The sequence below is a fragment of the Alnus glutinosa genome, chromosome 1 (genome assembly GCF_958979055.1).
Source record: "Alnus glutinosa chromosome 1, dhAlnGlut1.1, whole genome shotgun sequence".
Taxonomy (NCBI): Eukaryota; Viridiplantae; Streptophyta; class Magnoliopsida; order Fagales; family Betulaceae; genus Alnus; species Alnus glutinosa.
This window is the reverse complement of record NC_084886.1, coordinates 50397369-50416572: the sequence shown is the minus strand read 5'-3', so window position 1 is coordinate 50416572 and position 19204 is coordinate 50397369. Positions and strand designations below refer to the sequence as shown.

The 19204-nt window shown below is 35.2% G+C and overlaps 2 protein-coding genes and 2 long non-coding RNA genes across 6 annotated transcripts; 1 reads left to right on the top strand and 3 right to left on the bottom strand.

The window, feature by feature from the left end:
• Positions 1–1849: 1849 nt before the first annotated feature.
• Positions 1850–3071, bottom strand: LOC133861975 (protein yippee-like At4g27745). The gene is made up of 3 exons (XM_062297810.1): positions 2795–3071; positions 2565–2686; positions 1850–2217 (listed from the first exon to the last, which is right to left on the bottom strand). Exons 2-3 carry the CDS (start codon positions 2655–2657, stop codon positions 1990–1992), a joined length of 321 nt encoding a protein of 106 aa, XP_062153794.1. The 5' UTR covers positions 2658–2686; positions 2795–3071; the 3' UTR covers positions 1850–1989.
• Positions 3072–5900: 2829 nt separating this feature from the next.
• On the bottom strand, positions 5901–11728 carry LOC133856980 (protein yippee-like At4g27740). 3 transcript variants are annotated; one of them, XM_062292072.1, is made up of 3 exons: positions 8372–8518; positions 8162–8262; positions 5901–6362 (listed from the first exon to the last, which is right to left on the bottom strand). In XM_062292072.1, the coding sequence occupies exons 2-3, from the start codon at positions 8249–8251 to the stop codon at positions 6138–6140; spliced, it is 315 nt and encodes a 104-aa protein (XP_062148056.1). In that variant the 5' UTR covers positions 8252–8262; positions 8372–8518; the 3' UTR covers positions 5901–6137. The 3 variants fall into 3 exon arrangements, with proteins under 3 accessions (XP_062148056.1, XP_062148049.1, XP_062148041.1); XM_062292065.1 differs by lacking the exons at positions 8162–8262; positions 8372–8518 and adding an exon at positions 11602–11728; XM_062292057.1 differs by lacking the exons at positions 8162–8262; positions 8372–8518 and adding an exon at positions 7416–8116.
• Positions 11729–16002: 4274 nt separating this feature from the next.
• On the top strand, positions 16003–17568 carry LOC133861968 (uncharacterized). The gene is made up of 4 exons (XR_009899103.1): positions 16003–16273; positions 16373–16467; positions 17007–17075; positions 17198–17568. It is a non-coding gene; the product is annotated as an uncharacterized LOC133861968 (long non-coding RNA).
• Positions 17569–18399: 831 nt separating this feature from the next.
• Positions 18400–19074, bottom strand: LOC133858336 (uncharacterized). The gene is made up of 3 exons (XR_009898506.1): positions 18999–19074; positions 18832–18903; positions 18400–18514 (listed from the first exon to the last, which is right to left on the bottom strand). It is a non-coding gene; the product is annotated as an uncharacterized LOC133858336 (long non-coding RNA).
• Between the last annotated feature and the right edge of the window lie 130 nt (positions 19075–19204).

Genomic DNA, 19204 nt, shown 5'->3' with positions numbered 1-19204 from the left:
TCTGCTACGACCTTGAAGTTTTCTTGGGTCTCTCTCGTCTCAAAGACTACTTGCTGACTCTGAGTCCCGAACAACTGCGCCAATTGTCTATTATTTTCTTGAATCATTTCCTGCATACGCACTGCCAACGCATCCATTTCTGCCTTTCTATCAGCTTTGTCAGCCTTTCTATCAGCTTTGTCAGCTTTGCAAATCTCCTGTAGTTGGGCGACCTGACTACCCAATTCCTTCACGTCCCTTGCTAACTGCGATTCCTCTGCCATATCTGCTGACCTCGTTTTCATAAGCGTGTCGACCGTGGGCTCTGATACCACTTGTAACACGCCTGTTACTCTCCTAAGGCTTTAATACAGAAAATAAGGAAAAATGAGGAAGAAGAAGAAGAGTTGAAGATGAAAGAATAGATTTTTATTGAAAGAAATGGCCTGTTCGAGAAGGCTACTCTCCTACCTTGGCATTCGAGGTGCCAAGAACCTCCATTGTTCAACAGAACAGATTACAGCCCAATCCCTTCTCTCAGCCTTCCTCTCTTTATTTATACAACTCCAAACTCAACTAACATAACCACTAATCAACTACATTCTAACAACTACGTTCAACTAATCAAGTAATCAAGTGACTAACTAACCATCCAACTATTTCACTTATTACAATTCAGTCCTTCCGGCTACTAAGGACGTGTTACACACCTCATACACGGATTGAAATGAAAATTAAGGCTGCATCGAAATGCATAAATTGGAAAGCGTATAGCTTTCTTTCTAACCTGTGCGGTGCTTATGTCATCACCGACTCCTCCGTCTCCGTTGCCTCTTTTCTTTCTCGTTTGGCATCTCTCCTATGGGATGCAAGACTCTGGTTAAAGTTAGACTTTTTTTTTTTTTCTTTATTTCTTTCTTAATGCCCGTTAAGTAGCTTTTTACTACTTGGCAATTTTGAAGCCTTAGATTTTTTTGAAGAGATCTCGACTCTTAACTGGCTCATCTCCAATTTATTTGAAATGAAAAGGATCCTAATCCCTCTAGAAATGGCTGGCTTATGTGGATTGTGATAGTTCAAAACGTTAAGGGCGTTACAATGAAACATTTCGTATCCAATAGACTTTTTGCAAAACAATGAAGTTTGGTGTCAGGGGCACTAAGAGTGCATAGAGGCTTAGGAGATTGTTGATATTCAGCTGGAAATGCTAGTGAAGGAACATCAGTTGAGTGGATGCACTGATGCCATCACCTGCTTTCTTTTTCTTTGACAATGAAGAACTAGAGTAGTTCACAAATAAGATCTATTTCTTTGAAAGAACATAAAGTAGAAATGGAAACAACCACATTTATCAAGAAGAGTAATAGTGTCACTTTCAAATTGCATAAAATCATTGAATCCAAACTATTCAATACTAAAACATAATGATTAAGATTTTGAGAGTTCTACCTTATACAAAACAATTTAGATGATCTATAAACAATACTGTTACTACATAATAAACTAGGAAAACTTATAAAGTATTGGATAGTTTTCCTCCAAACTAAGTCAGAGAAATTTCCTCCGACTATTAAACCAACATTTGTCCATATTGCAAAACATTTAGCCGATAAGAGACTAACATGGAACGGAAACCCGAAAAGCAACTCCACTCATAACACGCTGTCAACCATATTACATGGTTCAATCTTGTAAATCTTTCATTGTTATAAGCCTTCATCACAATCCAAATCTGATGTGATTTACTGCATTACTATATCTGAAAAGACACACCTAATTTGTCAGTGTCATTGTTCTGCTTCTTACCAATTGACCCCCAAACGTTTGTAATGCATACTTGAGCAACTAAACAGACAAGAAAATGGCATACTTCTGAGTAATTCCACAATTTTATTAACACGGAAATTGAATATTCGAATTACTACTTCCTTTCAGAGATGAGCACATTGCAAGAATGAACAATGAGAAACAATTACAAGATGAACTTCCTGTACAATTGCTAATGTATTGCTACCAGTTCTCCTTAACGATCTTTGACTTCTCTAGTATGAACTTCCCCTCCTTGTACTTCTGGGATGCCTCGTAAGCTCGTTCATACTTCCACCCCAACACCACATGGCAATCAGAACAACGGACATCAGCAACAGTGTGAAGGCCAGTAATGAGATGTCTGTCTTCTTTTGGCCCTGCCACGATGTTCATTGCATGGGAGAACAAAAAAGCTCGGCCATGTCTTCCCTATTATAACACAATTATGGAAAACAATGTTGGACACCAAATCTGCCCAAAACTTTCTATCAAAACCAGCATACCAGTCAAAAACAAAACATCCCCTTTTTTTGTTTTTTGTTTTTATTTGGGTCTGAATTCAACATATATAGATCCTTGGGGATAGGTTCCTCAATCAAAGAGTTCTTTTTTTTTTTTGGTGAATCAAGAATTGGTATATGTAATTTGAGAGTTTTCCATTCAAGGGTTCCTCATAATTTCCAGGAACAGTCTGCTACACTTGAATCTTACTAGGGATTTTCCTATTACCAAAAGATAAAAAAGAAAACAATATGCTGGAGATTAAGGAGCCTCACCTGGAAAGCCTTGGAAATTATATCATCGTGAAGCGAAATATGGTTCCCACAATTACCACAGCTGTACAATCGAGGCCCTATAAATTCCGCCATCAACCAACAATTCAGCTCCAAACAACAATCTGCCAACCCAAGAAAAAATAAATAAAAAAATCAATAACACAGAGCAGAAAGCTTAAAAGCTGAAACCCAAAATATGGACGAAGAACAGGAAAAGACAACTTCTTTACCTACAAGAAGCTCAGTGATGGCCCAAGAGTCTGAAACAGAAAAGATGAGAACACCAAAGCGTGTTAGCGTGCAAGATTATACCAAAGTGCGTTACAAGGTTGAGTAAAAGATTCCACGAAATAAATTGAGTTTGAATAAAGAAATGGGTCTGATAGAGACAGAATTCTTATTAAAAGTAAACAACTATGACATTAAAAAGTACACCAAAAAAAAAGGATAGAGAAGAGAATTGAAATATTTATCAAGAACCCATTGAATTTTGAGACGAAATCTATGGAAAGAGAAGGGAGAGAGGAAAAGCCTTCCTTTTTTCTTTCTTTTCTTTTATGAGAAGGTGGGTCGAGAGGAAAAGCCTTCTTTTGAATGATGAATATAGTAGTGTAATGGATAAGAACCTGCGCTGTAAAATCAAGTATTATTGAATTGATTTAAGAAAGTGTTATTCTTTGCTTACAGAACGAATTACAACTTTTATTAGTTAACTACCAGTTAACCAATACAAGAAAATGATTAAGAAAATAAATAAATATAAATTAACTTTTCTATTCTTATTTTCCTTTCATTGCTAACCTGACCACTCTGATACGGATTCAGTGTATTTGTGGCTGCCCTAGGATTTAGACTTTTATTTTATTTTATTATTTTGTTAGATTTAGACTTTCAACTCCAAAGACGGAGAGAGCTCTATGTTTTCTGCAACGAGTAATGCAAGAAAGGATTTGGTTAGGTGGCAAATCATTTTTATCATTTTATTTTTATTATTATTATTTTATGAGGAAGAGCCATACCTTTTTTTTAAAAAAATATATATATATTTTTTTTTTCTTTCTCTCACTTTTTAAAATTATCCTTGAATCCTAAATATTTCAAGAAATGATGAAAAAATGGCAGGTGGGTATCGATTCGGTAGGCAGTTAAGTCAGTTAATCGACTTTTGTCGAAATGTATTCGGTGAATTATTTCGGTTAAGTCAGTTAAGCGATTAATACGCTGTCGGTTAAGTCAATTAAACGGTTAATCGGCTGTCGGTTAAGTCGGTTAACATTCGATTAACATGGGTACTAAAACGATGTCGTTTTGATTTTTTTAAAAAGAAAAAAAAAAAAAAAAAAAAAAAAAAAAAAAAAAGATCAAATGTTTCGTTCTTATTAAAACGACGTCGTTTCGTTTTATATCAGTTCGATTAATTAGTTGGAATAAAGATGGTTTGGTTCGATTCGGTTACAGATTAAAAGGCAGTTCGATTCGGTTACAAAACCGGCTTTTGAAATAAAATTTTATACTGACTATCGAATTGAAATTAGCCAATAGGTGGTCGATGACGGTTCGGTTTGGTTCGATAAGCGGTCGGTAGGCGGATAATTTGTCCATCCCTATATTGCACATATCGAATTCACGTGTAGATCCTATAAATTCAATGATTAATTTTCAAAACAAGATAATATACAATTGCAACAAAGCATTCCCCATTTAATTAATTCTTAATATGTTTTTAGAAATGCTATTTCCCTCTCTTTCACAATTTCACTCTGTATTAATGTGATACTGCTCATTAGCCATTAAATATGGACTACCCTTGTGTGGTGACACCCGCATCCTCCTATGATTTGACGTGTCACCTTTGAACTTACTTGGGGCATATATTATGGTTGAAGTTTTGCTATATTGGTTAATTTGATTTGACAAAAAGAATAAAAACTGTGGGCCTATTGGCTTCCTAGAGAGAGAAAGGACTAAAAAGGCAAAAATGAAGAAGAAGAAAATGTGTAAAACTTAAACTCAAAGACCCAATTAATTTGGCACTTTTATGTTGTGCTATTATCTTGTTCATGGTCGATGTTGCTACTTGCGGGTGATATTTTTGCTTTGAATAAAAATTTTATTCTTCGTAGATTTGTTCTTATGGACGATTTCCGGGATAAAAGTTAATCAGGTATGAGGGGTTATCCCTCACAACTAATTTAAATAAATTTTTCTATAATATTTGGCTACTCTTGTTTTAGATTTAGTTTGTTCGAAGCAGATTTGCTTTTTAACTATTTTTGTACATGTGTTAGCAGAAGATGAAAACCATAGATAACACTTTATTATAAAAAAATTATTTGTATTTATGACTTTGTAACCTCATAGCATGTGGTTATGATTTTGTAACACTTTATACTTTGTAATGTAATAACTTTATGCTCGTAATCTTTAATCAATAAAATACTCGAATATTTCATTCCAAAAAAGCTCCAGGTGACACAAAATCAGCTGATTCAAGGAGTATGGGACCTACTACGGGTCCCCCTTATCAATCTTCTTATTCTTTTCTCTTTTTTTTTTCATCAAGTTAGGGGTTAAACTCAAAGAAAAGTGTTACATTTATCAATTTTTTTTTTATTAAAAGTTGATTCTCAAATGATGTGTTAATCATCGAAGAAATTTACTATTTTAAAAAATGTGTTTACCTTATCTCAATGGCCTGATATGGTAGTACCTATTAACTATTGTTAAAAATATATATATCTAAAGGTGGATGTATATTGTCACATTAACACAGTGAAATGAGAATATAATATATAGTATTATTATATCTCAAAAACTTAAAATGATAGAAAAAGATAAATTTAATCATTTAATTAATATTGAAACAAAGTTAACGACATCAAACAAACACTAGGGTAGAATCATATCAGGGACAAACTTTCAACCTAACATGCGAAACTACTATAGTGGATTGAATTTGTTCAAACATCTAAAGTAATATGTTTCTTCATTAAAACTGCAGACTAGTCAGGCTTCACATCAGTCCAATCTTTGAAAAACTTCGTTCAATCAAAAGGATAGAATTATTGTTCATGATGTCGGTGCCCTATACCACAGAAATTCCAAAACTCACAAATAATACGAATATCATGTGTGCTGTCCCTTTTGCTTGACATATCTAAACTTACATGGAAAACGCCTTTACTTTTGTCTAGCCCCTAGAGAAAATGAAACACTGCATAAATAGGGATGGGGATTTCATTTTCCAAGATTTAAACAAACAGCATCCAACTTAACTAGGAAATTGAGTTATCTTTCACCAAACTGAAATCTTTCTGGTACCATGTAGACATCCTCTCATGGGAATAAGAGTCTTATCATTGATTTTAGTACAAAGAAGCCACAAGAGTTTACAGAATCCAACACAACCTTCAAGTTTCAACTACAGGCATGTATGGTATGGTATAGCCCATTTTAACAGCAGAACATGTGGAACTAACATGCTTATTGCTTACATTTTATCTGGGACAAATGAAACAAGGGCCTTCCTCATAATGGAATTATTATCGATATTGACTTATAATAGTGGAACTATTAATATTCCTTGGCAATCTTCGCTCTCTCGATTATGAACCTCCCTTCCTTGAACTTTTGTCTGTCATCATAAGCCCGTACGTATTTCCAGCCTAATGTCTCACCACAATTGCTGCAATAGATGTCAGCAACAGTGAACAGACCAGTGATAAGCTTCCTGTCTTCTTTTTGCCCCACAATGATGTTCATTGCATGTGCAAACATATATGCTGGCCCAGTTTTTCCCTGAACAAAGTGATGGGAAAAAAGTTGGGGACATATGAATTGAACACACACACACACACATATATATATATAGACAAATATACATGAAGAAATGTAACCACAAACTTAGCAGACGATTAGGTTTCAGAAAATTCAGCCTGGTTTCAATAAATCATTGTATACAACATGCATTTTCAGTACAAATGCATATCAAGAGAAGAGCATGGTTCTAGCAAAGGAGCAGTCCAAATAAATCTAGCTACAAGAATAACTAATCAAAGAGTAGGGCTGTGCAAGCAAAGGCGATACCCACTACTCACCTGCCAGGGGGTTGGCTTCCGACGGCAAGTAGGAAGGGAGGGGGGGGGGGGGGGGGGGGGGGGGGGGGGAAAGGCCGGGTGGAGGTTGGTTTTCATTTCCGACACCGCTTTAATTTTTTTTTTTTTTTTTTTTACCGTCTCCTGTGCTAGTGTGTCGTTCGCCAGTTCAACTCTCTGTCTCGCTATCTATCACTTTTTGTCTTGCTAGATGTAGGACAAAAAGTCAGTACTCTTCCTTCCAGATTTGGGACGAAGGCGTTAAGAAGTTCAGATCTCTTCTAACGCTTCGCCTAACTCCGCCTTCAACATTTTAGAGTGGGAGGCCTGATAGAAATGACCTCCGCCGGAAAAGAGTCGGAGGTCATTCCGACTTTCCGACAATGGTGGAGGTGGAAAGCGAAAACCCCTTTCAAATAGAAACTCGTTTAAATTAATATATCTTCCTTGTGTCTTCAAACTCTGGTTCATGAGAACCAGATCTCAATCCCAACTGTTTATACTTCAGTTAATTCAGATAATAGTCATCCCTTCTTTTGCAGCCTCTTACATTTTGCTCTAGACTTTGTAGTATTCAAGATGATATAGAGCTTGAGACAAAAAGACCACTGAATGCTTTTCTAGGAGAAATCTAAACCAGTATGGCCATCAACTACTTTCAATAAATTATTCATAAACTAAACTATGCAACAGATTTGAGACTAGAAAGATTAACCATAACATCATATAATCATATATGTAGAAAGGAAAGATCTACATTACTGTTCACCAAAAAATCTTTGGAAAGCAGGTCTCTTCTCAGGGCAAAAGGATTTCGGCAATTTCTACAGCTGAACAAGGGATGATCACTAAGTTCTGCCATCGACCTGAGAACTTTGAATCAGAGGATCAAACTTGCTAGATGATTGTTAGGAATGAGAAATGGAATAGGACTATTGAATCATCAGAGATGAATGATGACCCAAAGTTCTACTCCCAAAGTGCAAGTTGGAGATATCTGGGCAGGGTTTGATCAAAAGCCAAATTTAGACAGTTGACTAACAAAGAATTGGAAAATGAATGGAACTTTGAAAAAAAGAAATGGTTAGATGGTGAAGATCACCAAAAAGATTCCAAACGACAATAAATAAGTTGATTAACCTTTTTTAAAGCATTATTTGATTCAGTAAGATCTCTCTCCTCTCTCTCTCCCCTACTCCCCCCCAAGTTGGTTATTTGGCACTTAAGCATGCCGAGAATTTATCTGGGTCATAGGTTTCAGATTATTTTGGCATCAAGGAGAACAAAACCTCTGCTATTGCCATGGTTTCCTTCACATTAAGGAAGAGTTCTCTTGGAGAATGGGCATTATGCAGAAACCAAATAACTAGTGTGGCAATCAAAGACTCACTGCTTCGAACATAACGATCAATAGCTCATTTCACATGAAAATTAGAGACATTACGAAAAGATAATACAAAATTTCACCAAGAAAATTGAAGTAGAGAGTGAGTTGGAACTTGCAATAAAACTTTTGGAAAGAAGGTCAGTGCGAAGGGCGATCGGGTTTTGGCAGTTCCTGCAGCTGTATAAGGGATGACCAGCATAATCCATTGAACTGAAAACTGAGGACCCAAGGAACAAAAAACAAAATCAAATAATAAGCTAATTAATGAAATAGAAGAAGCTTTTATAAAACGTGAAAGCTTAGAAAAGTGTATTAAATTCTCATACTTGAAGGATGATTTCTGCTCTCAGAGATAAGAAAATTACACCGTGGGATGAAAACTATAAGAAGGGAATGGTTAGAGTAACAATTTCAAATAGCTGACTCAGCAAATATCCAGAAGAAGACTAGTCTTATTTTAGGTGTGGGAAGACAAATGAGGTTAATCTGAAGATAAGGTTAGGTGGGGAGAAACAGCAGAGAAAGACAACAAAGTCAACGACCACAGGAATCGTTGTCTCAATCCACACTTTTTCTTTGCACGAAACCTGTTATTAAGTGTTAAGGCAGAATTACGGAAACTTCGATTCACACCTTTTATCATTTTTGTAATTATTTTTAACTTTTTTTTTTTTTTGAAAAAAAAAAAAACAAATTAATTGATTGCATCCAACTTTTAATTTTTCTAATGTCACACGTCTGTTAGGGTTTTTTTTTTTTTTTTGGGTTAAATTTTGAGAAATGGGTGTCAAAATTATCGAAACATTCCATTTTTTTTTCTTTTCTAAAAATTGGTTAGGATTTAACCGGATTTGTAAAAATATCAACGCTTGAATCTTTGTAATTTTTTCTTGAGTTAGAGCACTCCCAATAGATTATCTATTTGTAACTTTAAGTTATAATAGATAACAAAAATGTTAAAAAGAGATTACATCGGCCTATGTATTCCAATTCTAAAATAGATTTTTTTTTTCTTTTTCTTCTTCTTTTATAGTGGAGATTTAAGGGAAAGTATGTAAAGTAGTGGAATTATTAAGCGGGACTCACATGGAAAAAAATACTACAATAAAAAAAATTAATGAAAAATAATAAAAAAATAATATAGAGTTAAAAATAGATAATCGGATATATGATGCATTTTAAAACTCATTAGCTAAACTAGATAAAATAGATTTTGGTTAGTTATTCTAGATTGAGATATACATAAGCTATTGATAGTGCTTTTAAACACTTTATTGGTATCTGTGGTTTGGAAACTTTGTTTTTTTGCCTCATGTGCTTTCATTTATATCATAGATAGTACATGTGATTTGAGAAAATACGAAATCGGCACCTCCGTTATTGGACATGCGTTAACTTTTGAGAATAAACACGTGTCATTATAGTACATGTGGTTTGGGAAAAGACAAAATTAGTACCTCTATTATTTTTTCTATAAAAAAATTAACAGTTAGACACTTGTCATTAACAGTTAGACACGTGTTAACTCCTGAGAATAGACAAGTGTCATTATGTAAAAAAATTAAAAACCAACAAATTTTTAAAAAAAAACTTTAAAAATTAATAATAATAAAAAAAAAAAAAAAAAAAAAAAATTGGAATGTTTGACCCTTGAGATGGCTGAACCCCTTAATTTTTTAATTTTTTATTTATTTTTGCCTTTGGGGTGGCGAACCACCCCATAGGCTACAGGGGTGGTACGGGGGTGGTTCAGCCACCCCCAAGAGTCAAACCCCCTTAATTATTATTATTATTATTATTATTATTATTATTATTATTATTTTATTTTACCCTTTGACTCTTGGGAATGGTTTAATTTGGCCACTCCCAAATTTTGGTTTTTGTTTTTCCTGTCTTAGGCCCTTGGGGGTGAGCCGCCCTTGGGGGTGAGCCACCCCCAAGGGCCTAGAAGGTGGCTGGGTGGCTCAGCCAACCCTCTTTTTTTTTTTAAAAGAAAAAAAAAAAGTTTTTAATACTTTATTTATTTTTATTTTTTAAAGTTTTATCATTTTCAAATTTTCAATTATTTTATTAACTTTTAAAGTTTTTATTTTCTGTTTTTTAAACTAACAACTTATTAAATGCTTTAATCGAGAGCAGAAATCGAAGGATTTGTTTCGCCCAGGAGGGAGGGAGGGAGGCTTCACGCCTTCTCCTCGGGGTGCTAGTGTTTCCCCTTAGTCTTTAGGGCTATGGTGGTTTTTTTTGTTCCCCTTAGCTTGTGTTCCAGGGGTGGATGGTCTTTTTCTCCAAGCTTTAGGGCTATTAGAGCTGTGTTCTTCCCAGTTTTTGAACCGATGAAGGTTGTTTTTTGGTTTTTTGGATTTTTTTTTTTTTTTTTTTTTTTTTTTTTTTTTTTTTTTCTGTTGTTTCTTAGTGCAAGCAGAGTTTTAAGGTGATGGGGCTTTCCGGTGAGTTCAGTGGTGAGGAAAGAGGGCGTGTTTTGTGTGTTTTTGGAAGGTTTGTTTGGATTGAAATTTTGGATCCAGATCTACGCTTCTCTCTCCATTACTGCACAATACCGGCCTCACCATTAGGTTCACCGGCGTCCTCCGATGTTCACCGTGTTCCCCATCGCCCCCTCCACATCGGTGCGTGGCATGCACGCACCAGAGACCTCCCTGGCGCGTGATGGCCACTCGCCACTCTCCCGCCTTCCCCTACCACGTCGGCTGGCGGTTATTGGATGACTTGGTGTTTTCCTGCTGGTGGCTCCTCCGTCCCTTCACAGAGCCTCTGTTTTGGTGGTTTTTTCTTTGTATTTGTTTGTTTTCGATGCAGTGTTCGGCCATCTTCGTTTGTGGGGGTGCTGTTGTCGGATGCTGTGTTATTAGTTAGATCTGCAGGCTGACTGTTTAGATGCTCGGATATTATTGGAGTTTTTCGCTTTATAGCGTAGATTAGCCATCTTTTATTTTTAGTAGTAGTGGTTATTTGGTTAGGATGGCTTCCAATGTATGAGCTTATAATCTTTGGGTGTTCTTTTATGTAGTTTGCTCCCAAATCATAATTTAATTCTGATTTTCTATTTAGGGAGTCTTTGTATTCCTTAACAATGTATTTGGACCTTTGGGTCTTTGGGTTTTTAATGAGAGCTGGTACTCTTTCTTCAAAAAAAAAAAAAAAAGAAAAAGAAAAAGAAAAAAAAAGCTTTAATCTCTCTCCCATTAATTTTATACGTAAAATTCATTATTGTTATCTATTCATGGGTTATGTAGAGCCCGCAAAAGATTCACGGCAAAGCCCATATATAGGTTTGTAGCCCAAATGATAGTTGAACACTTGAACGGGGCTAGATATATTGTGATGCCCCAAAATATATCTGCTATTGCCATGGTTTCCTTCCCATTAAGGAAGAGTTCTCTTGGAGAATGGGCATTATGCAGAAATCAAATAAGACTGACTGCTTCGAACATAACGATCAATAGCTCATTTCACATGAAAATTAGAGACATTACGAAAAGATAATACAAAATTTCACCAAGAAAATTGAAGTAGAGAGTGAGTTGGAACTTGCAATAAAACTTTTGGAAAGAAGGTCAGTGCGAAGGGCGATCGGATTTTGGCAGTTCCTGCAGCTGCATAAGGGATGACCAGCATCATAATCCATTGAACTGAAAACTGAGGACCCAAGGAACAAAATACAAAATCAAATAATAAGCTAATTAATGAAATAGAAGAAGCTTTTATAAAACGTGAAAGCTTAAAAAAGTGTTGTTGATGCTATTTTTTGCTTGATGACGTGGCAGCTTTTGATTCGTCTCTCCGCATGTAACCTGCAACAAAGCAAAGGCCCTCCGGAGGTTGGCCGGCGGAACTTCCTCCGACGCCCAAGTCAGTTGAGAGAGGGAGAGGGATGCTCATATATTAGATAGATCCATACCTCTTAGATGATAAATATATATATAGACTCCATTTTACTGTTGATGCATAGCAAAAGTCTTGTTATTGTACAGTGTGAATAATGACCGGTAAGATGTATAGATATCAGGCATGGTGCCCCATATTAATTTCTGACTTGATTTGACAAGTGTTGAAGATCCTAATAAATACTGAGGATTTTGGTCATTCCCGACTAACCTTATCTTCCCAAGTGTATAACCCGAGTGGGGAATAATAATTCCCCAACAAGTGTATTAAATTCTCATACTTGAAGGATTATCTCTGCTCTCATAGATAAGAAATTACACCGTGGGAATAAAACTATAAGAAGGGAATGGTTGGAGTAACAATTTCTAATAGCTGACTCAGCAAATATCCAGAAGAAGACTAGGAGTAATGCTACATATCATCCATTTGTCCTCCTTTTGTCCCTCCAAAATTGATGTGGCTCTTTAAATCACCATTGAATTTATGATAGATCATTATTGAATTTTGATCAAATGGTGATTTTAAGAGCCACATCAATTTTGGGATGACAAAAGGAGGATAAAGAGATGATATGTAGTATTATTCGAAGACTAGTCTTATTTTAGGTGTGGAAAGACAAATGAGGTTGATCTAAAGATAAGGTTAGGCGGGGAGAAACAGCAGAGAAAGACAACAAAGTCAACGACCACAGGAATCGTTGCCTCAATCCACAGTTTTTCTTTGCACAAAACCTGTTAAGGCAGAATTACGGAAACTTCGATTCACACCTTTTATCATTTTCGTAATTATTTTTAACTTTTTTTTTTAAAAAAAATAATAATTAATTGATTGTACCCAACTTTTAATTTTTCTAATGTCCCACGTTTTATTATGTTTTTTTTTGTTAAATTTTGACGAAAGGGTGTCAAAATTATCAAAATACTTTTTTTTTTTTTTTTCTCAAGAATTGGTTAGGATTTAACGGGATTTGTAAAAATATCAACTTTTGAATCTTTGCAATTTTTTTTGAGTTAAACACCTTATTGGTATAAGTGGTTTAAAAACTTTATTTTTTGCTCATGTGCTTTTATTTGTATCACAGATGGTACATGTAATTTGAAAAAATACGAAATTAGTACTTTCGCTAGTTTTTTCATCCAAAAACTAACAGTTGGACATGTATCAAGTATCAATTTTTGAGAATAGACAAGTGTCATTATGTAAAAAAATAAATAAAAAAAAAACTTTAAAATTAATAAAAAGATTGAAAAATTAAAAAAATTAAAGTATTAAAAACTTAAAAAAAAATTGAAAAAAAAAATAAATTTAAGCCACCCCAAGGGCCTAAGAGAAAAAAAGAAAAAGAAAAAGAAAAATTGGGGTGTTTGGCCCTTAGAGGTGGCTGAACCCCCTTAATTTTATTTAATTTTTAAATTTTTTGCCCTTCGGCTTTTGATGATGGTTTGGCCACTCACAATGACCAAACATTCCAATTTTATTTATTTTTTTCCCAGGTCTTTTGGATGGCCCAGTCACCTATTTTCTTCTTCTTTTTTCAATTTTTTTTAAAAAAAAGTTTTTAATAATTTTTTTAAGTTTTATTATTTTCAAATTTTCAATTATTTTATTAAATTTTAAAGTTTTTTATTTTCTGTTTTTTAATCGAACCTAATAACTTATTAAATGCTTTAATCTCTCCCATTCATTTTATACGTAAAATTCATTATTTATTGTTTTTTTTTTTTTTTTTGAACATCATTATTTATTGTTATCTATTCAGGGGTTATGTGGAGCCCGCAAAAGATTCACGGCAAAGCCCATAGGTTTGTAGCCCAAATGATAGTTTTTTTTTTTTTTTTTTTTTTTTAATAAACAAAAAAAAAATCGTCCTAGTGAGTAGTGATAGTTGAACGGGACTAGATATATTGTAAGGAAAATGATAGACTAACTCCCAAACCCTTACACTCAGTTTTTTACACCACGTGGAATTTCCACATCATATTTTTTTTCTTCTTCTTTTTAAAAACAAAACTCTCTCTCTCTCTCTCTCTCCGGCCGGCGGGATCGGGACACTCGGTCGGATTTGGGCGGTTTGGGCTCTAGACAACGTGGTTTTGGTCAGATCTGGGTTTGGATTGTGTTATGGGCCTGAATATTTGATAATAATAATATAGTACTTCGAGGGGCTAATCCTTCACACACACACACATAAGCATTCGACTATATGCTTAACACTCCAAAATATAACACATAAACACACGGCTATATGGTTAACACTTCAAGAGATGCTTTCATTCATTCTTTATTGTGTTTAAATACATGAAACATAAAGACTAACATAACTGACTCCTGGGTACCTGCCACACGTGGCTGATACCCACTGACCCACTATCCTATAACTAATGCAACCCACTTACAATTAATTGACCATTACTCTAATGGACTGACCCACTACCTACAGGCATTCAACCAAGTTCCAGGATATTCTGAAACTCTTTTAGGGGAAATAAGACAATACAACTTATCCCTTAAACATATAAGAATTACACTTAGACCCTCTAGCTGGTGAGCATGCCTCTAAATTGTTCTCTGCAAGGTAAGATGTGTGTCATTCATCGAAAGGTCTTTGAGCCCTGGTATCAAGGACCCGTGTCTAAACCTTCTCCACCACTCTTCCATCTTCTAGCATCTTCCCTAACTCATTCTTCCTCTCAGGAACAACTTAGGGCCATAACACATCGGGACGCTCAACCGGATTTGGGCGATTCGGGATCTGGACGGCGTGGTTTTCCGCCCGGATCTCTCAAACCCACGTCGGTGTGTGTGGGTTTAGGCCGGATCTTTCCCAAGCTCAGTTGCCGCTCGTCCATGGCCTTCGGAAATGGACGCTTGGCCGAAAATGGCCGTCAGAAATGGACTCTCGGCGGTGACTATCTTAGAGGTGGCGGTGGCGGTGTCGGCGTGTTCTAGGTGGTGGTGCTTGGTGATTCGGGTGGGCGGTGCCCCTCCTTGTGTGCCTGAGAAGAAAACCAAAAAAAAAAAAAACTGACGTGGAATGCCACATCAAGGTTTAAAAAATGAGTGTAAGCTTTTGGGTGTAAGTGTAGCAGCCCTCATATTGTAATGCCCAAGATTAAAGGATGTGTTTGGTAAATAAATCTCATTATTTGCTTTTTTAAATAATAATAAAAATTGATTGACGTGATATAAAAGTGAAAATAGTTGAATTTTTTGTGAGAGAAATATAAAAAAAAGTTATTCAGTAATAAGAAAGAAAGAAAGAAGTTTGACTATAATTGATTGGTGTAATATAAAGGTGAAAAGAGTTTAGAATTTTTTTGTAAAAGAAAAGTGAAAAAAGAAAAAAATTTATTTGATAATGTGAAAAAAAATGAGTTTGACTTTTTTGAGAGAAAAAATAAAGGAAAAAAAGTGGGTTGAAAATTTTTGGAGTGGGAGGATCCGTTCAAACAGGACTTATCCCGTGTTCGAACGGGAAATGAATAAGGCAAAGTGGTTGGAATTTTATTATTTTAAAATATCGTTTGAACGAGAACGTCCATGCTATGAAACTAACACCATGCAAAAGCGTGAAAAAAGGGGAAATCTGGAGGTTTGAGAGAAGCAAAGTGTCATTGAGTAAGGAAGTTGTAGATCAAGCTTCAAGTATAATATGACTCTAACCCTTTTCTCTTTGTTTTCACATAGTTAAATGTGATTTATCATGCATGGATGGGGTTGTATTACTAAAATGTGATGCAGCCTTCAGTAAAATTCATTGTACAAAAATGATATACGGAGATGTTCTATTTTGAAGCATATATTGAAAAAATAAAATGACTTATAATAATTGTATTATAAATCATATAAAAGATCTGTTGGAGATGCTTGAAAGCTGAGTAATTCTACCTGGCGCTCCAGCGTCCCTCCCATGTCCCTCCCCATCTGACGTGGCAGAGTCCACGTCAGGTCCTTTTTTTTTTTAAAAAAAAAAAAAAAATTTAAACCTGCGTTTATACAAACTCCATTTCAATTTCTCTCAAAAGATTTTTGCCCCAAAAAGCTTTCCCTCTTTCCCTCCTCCCTCCCTCCCTCCCTCCACCCCACCGACAGCCACCCACCTGCTGAGCACCGTCGACCACCAGCTACCACCGCCACCGAACCCCGGTTCATCCATTTCCGGCCTCCATCCACCGTCAAGCTCCGAAGACCAAACGTATAGCTCCAACGATCCATCGACCGTTCCGCCATGACGATCCCAGCCGAGCTACCACCACCGCCGACGAGCCAAGCCGAATCACCACCACAGCAGAGGACTCCGACGACCCATCCATCTTAAGGTTTCGATTTTCCTTTCGATTTTCTCTTCTTCATACAGATCTGGTTTTTGAGCTTTTAGATCTGGTTTTTTGAGTTGTTTTTTTATTTGGTTTTTTGAGTTGCTTGATCCGCCACGGCGCCACCCACAAGCACCGTCGACCACCGCCACCAGCGACGTCCATCTCCATCGCCGCTACAAGCACCGTTTTCCACTGTAAGGTTTTCTCCATCTCCAAATGTTCTCCCATCTCTGTTAGCTTTCGGTGGGTTGTTTGAGTTGGTTTCCTCGTTGTAGGATTTGTGCTTCTGTTGTATTTGTTGAGTTGTTTTTTCCTGATTTGGGAATGTGTTTGTTGTTGTTGATGGGTTGTTTGGGAACTTCATCCAGTTTTTACTTGAGTGGTTGTACTGTGATGAGTTTGGTTATAAAAGTTTTAATTCCCTTTATTTTTATTAGAAAAGAAAATGGTATGATTATTTTTATTCAAGTCTCAAGCTATTTATGCCTACTAATCTATTACAAAATTAAGGACATTTGGGATTTTAGGATGCTAGTCAGTTTGTATGAGAATCAGAGGAGGAGAAGAACCATATTCAATTAGCTTCTTTTCTTTTTATTTTTTATAATGTTTCTTTGTTGGTTGCTTACTTCCTTTGTAAATTCGTTAAGCCTAAATGGATTATATGATGATTATGGTACTTGATCTTTTAATATTTTTGCATTTTTCCATTGTGGCTTTTTTGTGCTTCCAGACAATGTTGATCTGGGGACAGCATTTGGAAAGTATTTTCGTGTGTCCTCCCTTACCATTGTTGATCCAGGTACCTCAAACATATTCTCCTTATATGACTGTATCATCCCTGTGACAGATTTAGTCTTTTAGTTGCACCTTTTTAAGCTGTTATCCCAGTACCATAACTTTATCTTGATCCTTTATATGCAGATGCTGATGAAGACAGTGATTAAGTTCTTCATAAGAGGACTTGCTTACTGACAGCAGGAGCCTCGACACTGTTTTTGAGTTTCAATTTGAATTGGGTTTTTTTTTTTTTTTTTCGTCTTTCTATAGCATCTGTCTCATTCTGCATGTATTTGGGCTTTTTCAGTGAAATAGTTTTGTCAGCCCGTTTGTGTTTAATTCATATTTAATTCACATTCCTATAAACGAATGTATGTTTAATTCATATTTTGCTGTTCTGTGGAATTTTTTTTGATGTAATTTTGTTCCTAAAGTGGTCTGTATTGAGGTTGGTTTGTAAATTTTCATGAAACATCTATTTGAAAGTTATATTTGAGGGACTTTCCTTTTTTCTACATGTTCAGGAGTTTTTTTTTTTTTTTTTGGTAGACTTATATTAGAGGTTTTTGAGAATAGTTATATTAAAAGTTTTTCTTTTGATAATGTGATGAGAGGGGTTGTTTCTAAGGTTATCCAAAACAATATATGTCACATAATAGCTTGTGGAAATCATTCTTCTATACATTTGACATGTTTTGACTAAGTGATACCTCTTTCCCTTTAATAAAAGTTAGGTCTTAAGTTTAACCCACAATGGCATAGAATAGACATCTCCTAAGGGAGCTATTCTCCCAAAGACCAAAATAAAAGTGGCCAAAGACCAAAATAAAAGTGGCCAAAACCAACATGTTTCTCCATTTTCAACCAAAACCAGGACCTATGTTACAATTTTTTTTGGCAGTCACGACAATATGCACGTTTAAAAATTAGCCTGTTTTGAAGACTTGTGGCATGCTGAAGAAAAAAGGCATGATATTTACCAAAAACTGGTTTGTAACCCATGCTAATTACGCCATTGTTTTCATTTGAACCTGCACTTTTCAAAGGTTTTTTGAAATCTACATTAATTTATAAGAGTGAAGAAAACACGAACTAACAAAGGAATTATACACAAAATATTGTGGAAATGATAGAAATATGCATGGTGCTTCTTTAGACAAACCAGAGAATTCTCCCATATAAAGATGTTGGTTGTGTTTAACTACCAATCATAAAAGGTAAATAATAATAAAAAAGACTAAGTAAAATCTTGTACTAAAAAGATAAATATTACAATGATCCTTTTCATACATTAGACAATTTTAGATAATCAAATCATGTACAAAAAAGCTTAACAACAAAAAAGTCCAGATGTAATTTCGCAAAAGCACAATGGAGTTCTGTCATTGACAACACTTTTTCCTGAGCATGTGTTGTAGGATGGATCACTCATCTTCATTTAGTAGCAGCAAATAAGATAATCTGTACCCAAAAAAAAAAAAAAAACTGTATAAAAGAGAGCAATATTTTTTGCTAAGTTGATTGCAGAGCTATTAAATGGGAAGATGCAGTCTAAGATCATGCAAAGAAATTTCTAGAGAACCTAGCATCACGCACAGTACAAATGTTAGTCTAATATAGTTAGAATATGTGAAAAACAAATTCCCACTCACAATCAAAACAAATTCCCACTCACAATCAAAACATAGTAGAATATGTGACACCAAGAAAGAAAGAAAAGACAATCTACATAGTGCTATATAAGTATAATAAACTCTCAATTTAAACAACATACTTACCAAAAGTGACAACTAGAAAATCAACTTTGATTGGCACGTGTCATAACCTGATTCTGCAGGATTTGAGATTGTCTGCAAATTATGACGAAGACATTATAGATAATATCGACATTTGTTTATACAATTCATCGGTTATCATATGAAGCTCGTGTTTTCTTTTGTAATACCTGAGTAATTACACTATTTTGAGTTCCAATTACATTGTCATGTTGAATATCAATAACAAGAGGCAACAAAGCTTCATTTGTGTCCACAATAACATTTCCTTGGGAAGTCTTCCATTAATAAAACAATACAAACTTGTTAGTAAAAGCATTTAAAAAATATTCAAACAAGCATAATTAAACATAAGGAATAGAAGCAACCTTCTTTT

Coding starts and splice junctions, on each gene's coding strand:
- LOC133856980 (XM_062292057.1), bottom strand. CDS start 7,520: ATGGCAGAACTTAGTGATCATCCCTTGTTCAGCTGTAGAAATTGCCGA. Junction 6,363..7,415: donor ATTTTTTGGTGAACAGTAAT/GTAGATCTTTCC, acceptor CACTTTGTTCAG/GGAAAAACTGGGCCAGCATA.
- LOC133861975 (XM_062297810.1), bottom strand. CDS start 2,657: ATGGCGGAATTTATAGGGCCTCGATTGTACAGCTGTGGTAATTGTGGG. Junction 2,218..2,564: donor TAATTTCCAAGGCTTTCCAG/GTGAGGCTCCTT, acceptor GTGTTATAATAG/GGAAGACATGGCCGAGCTTT.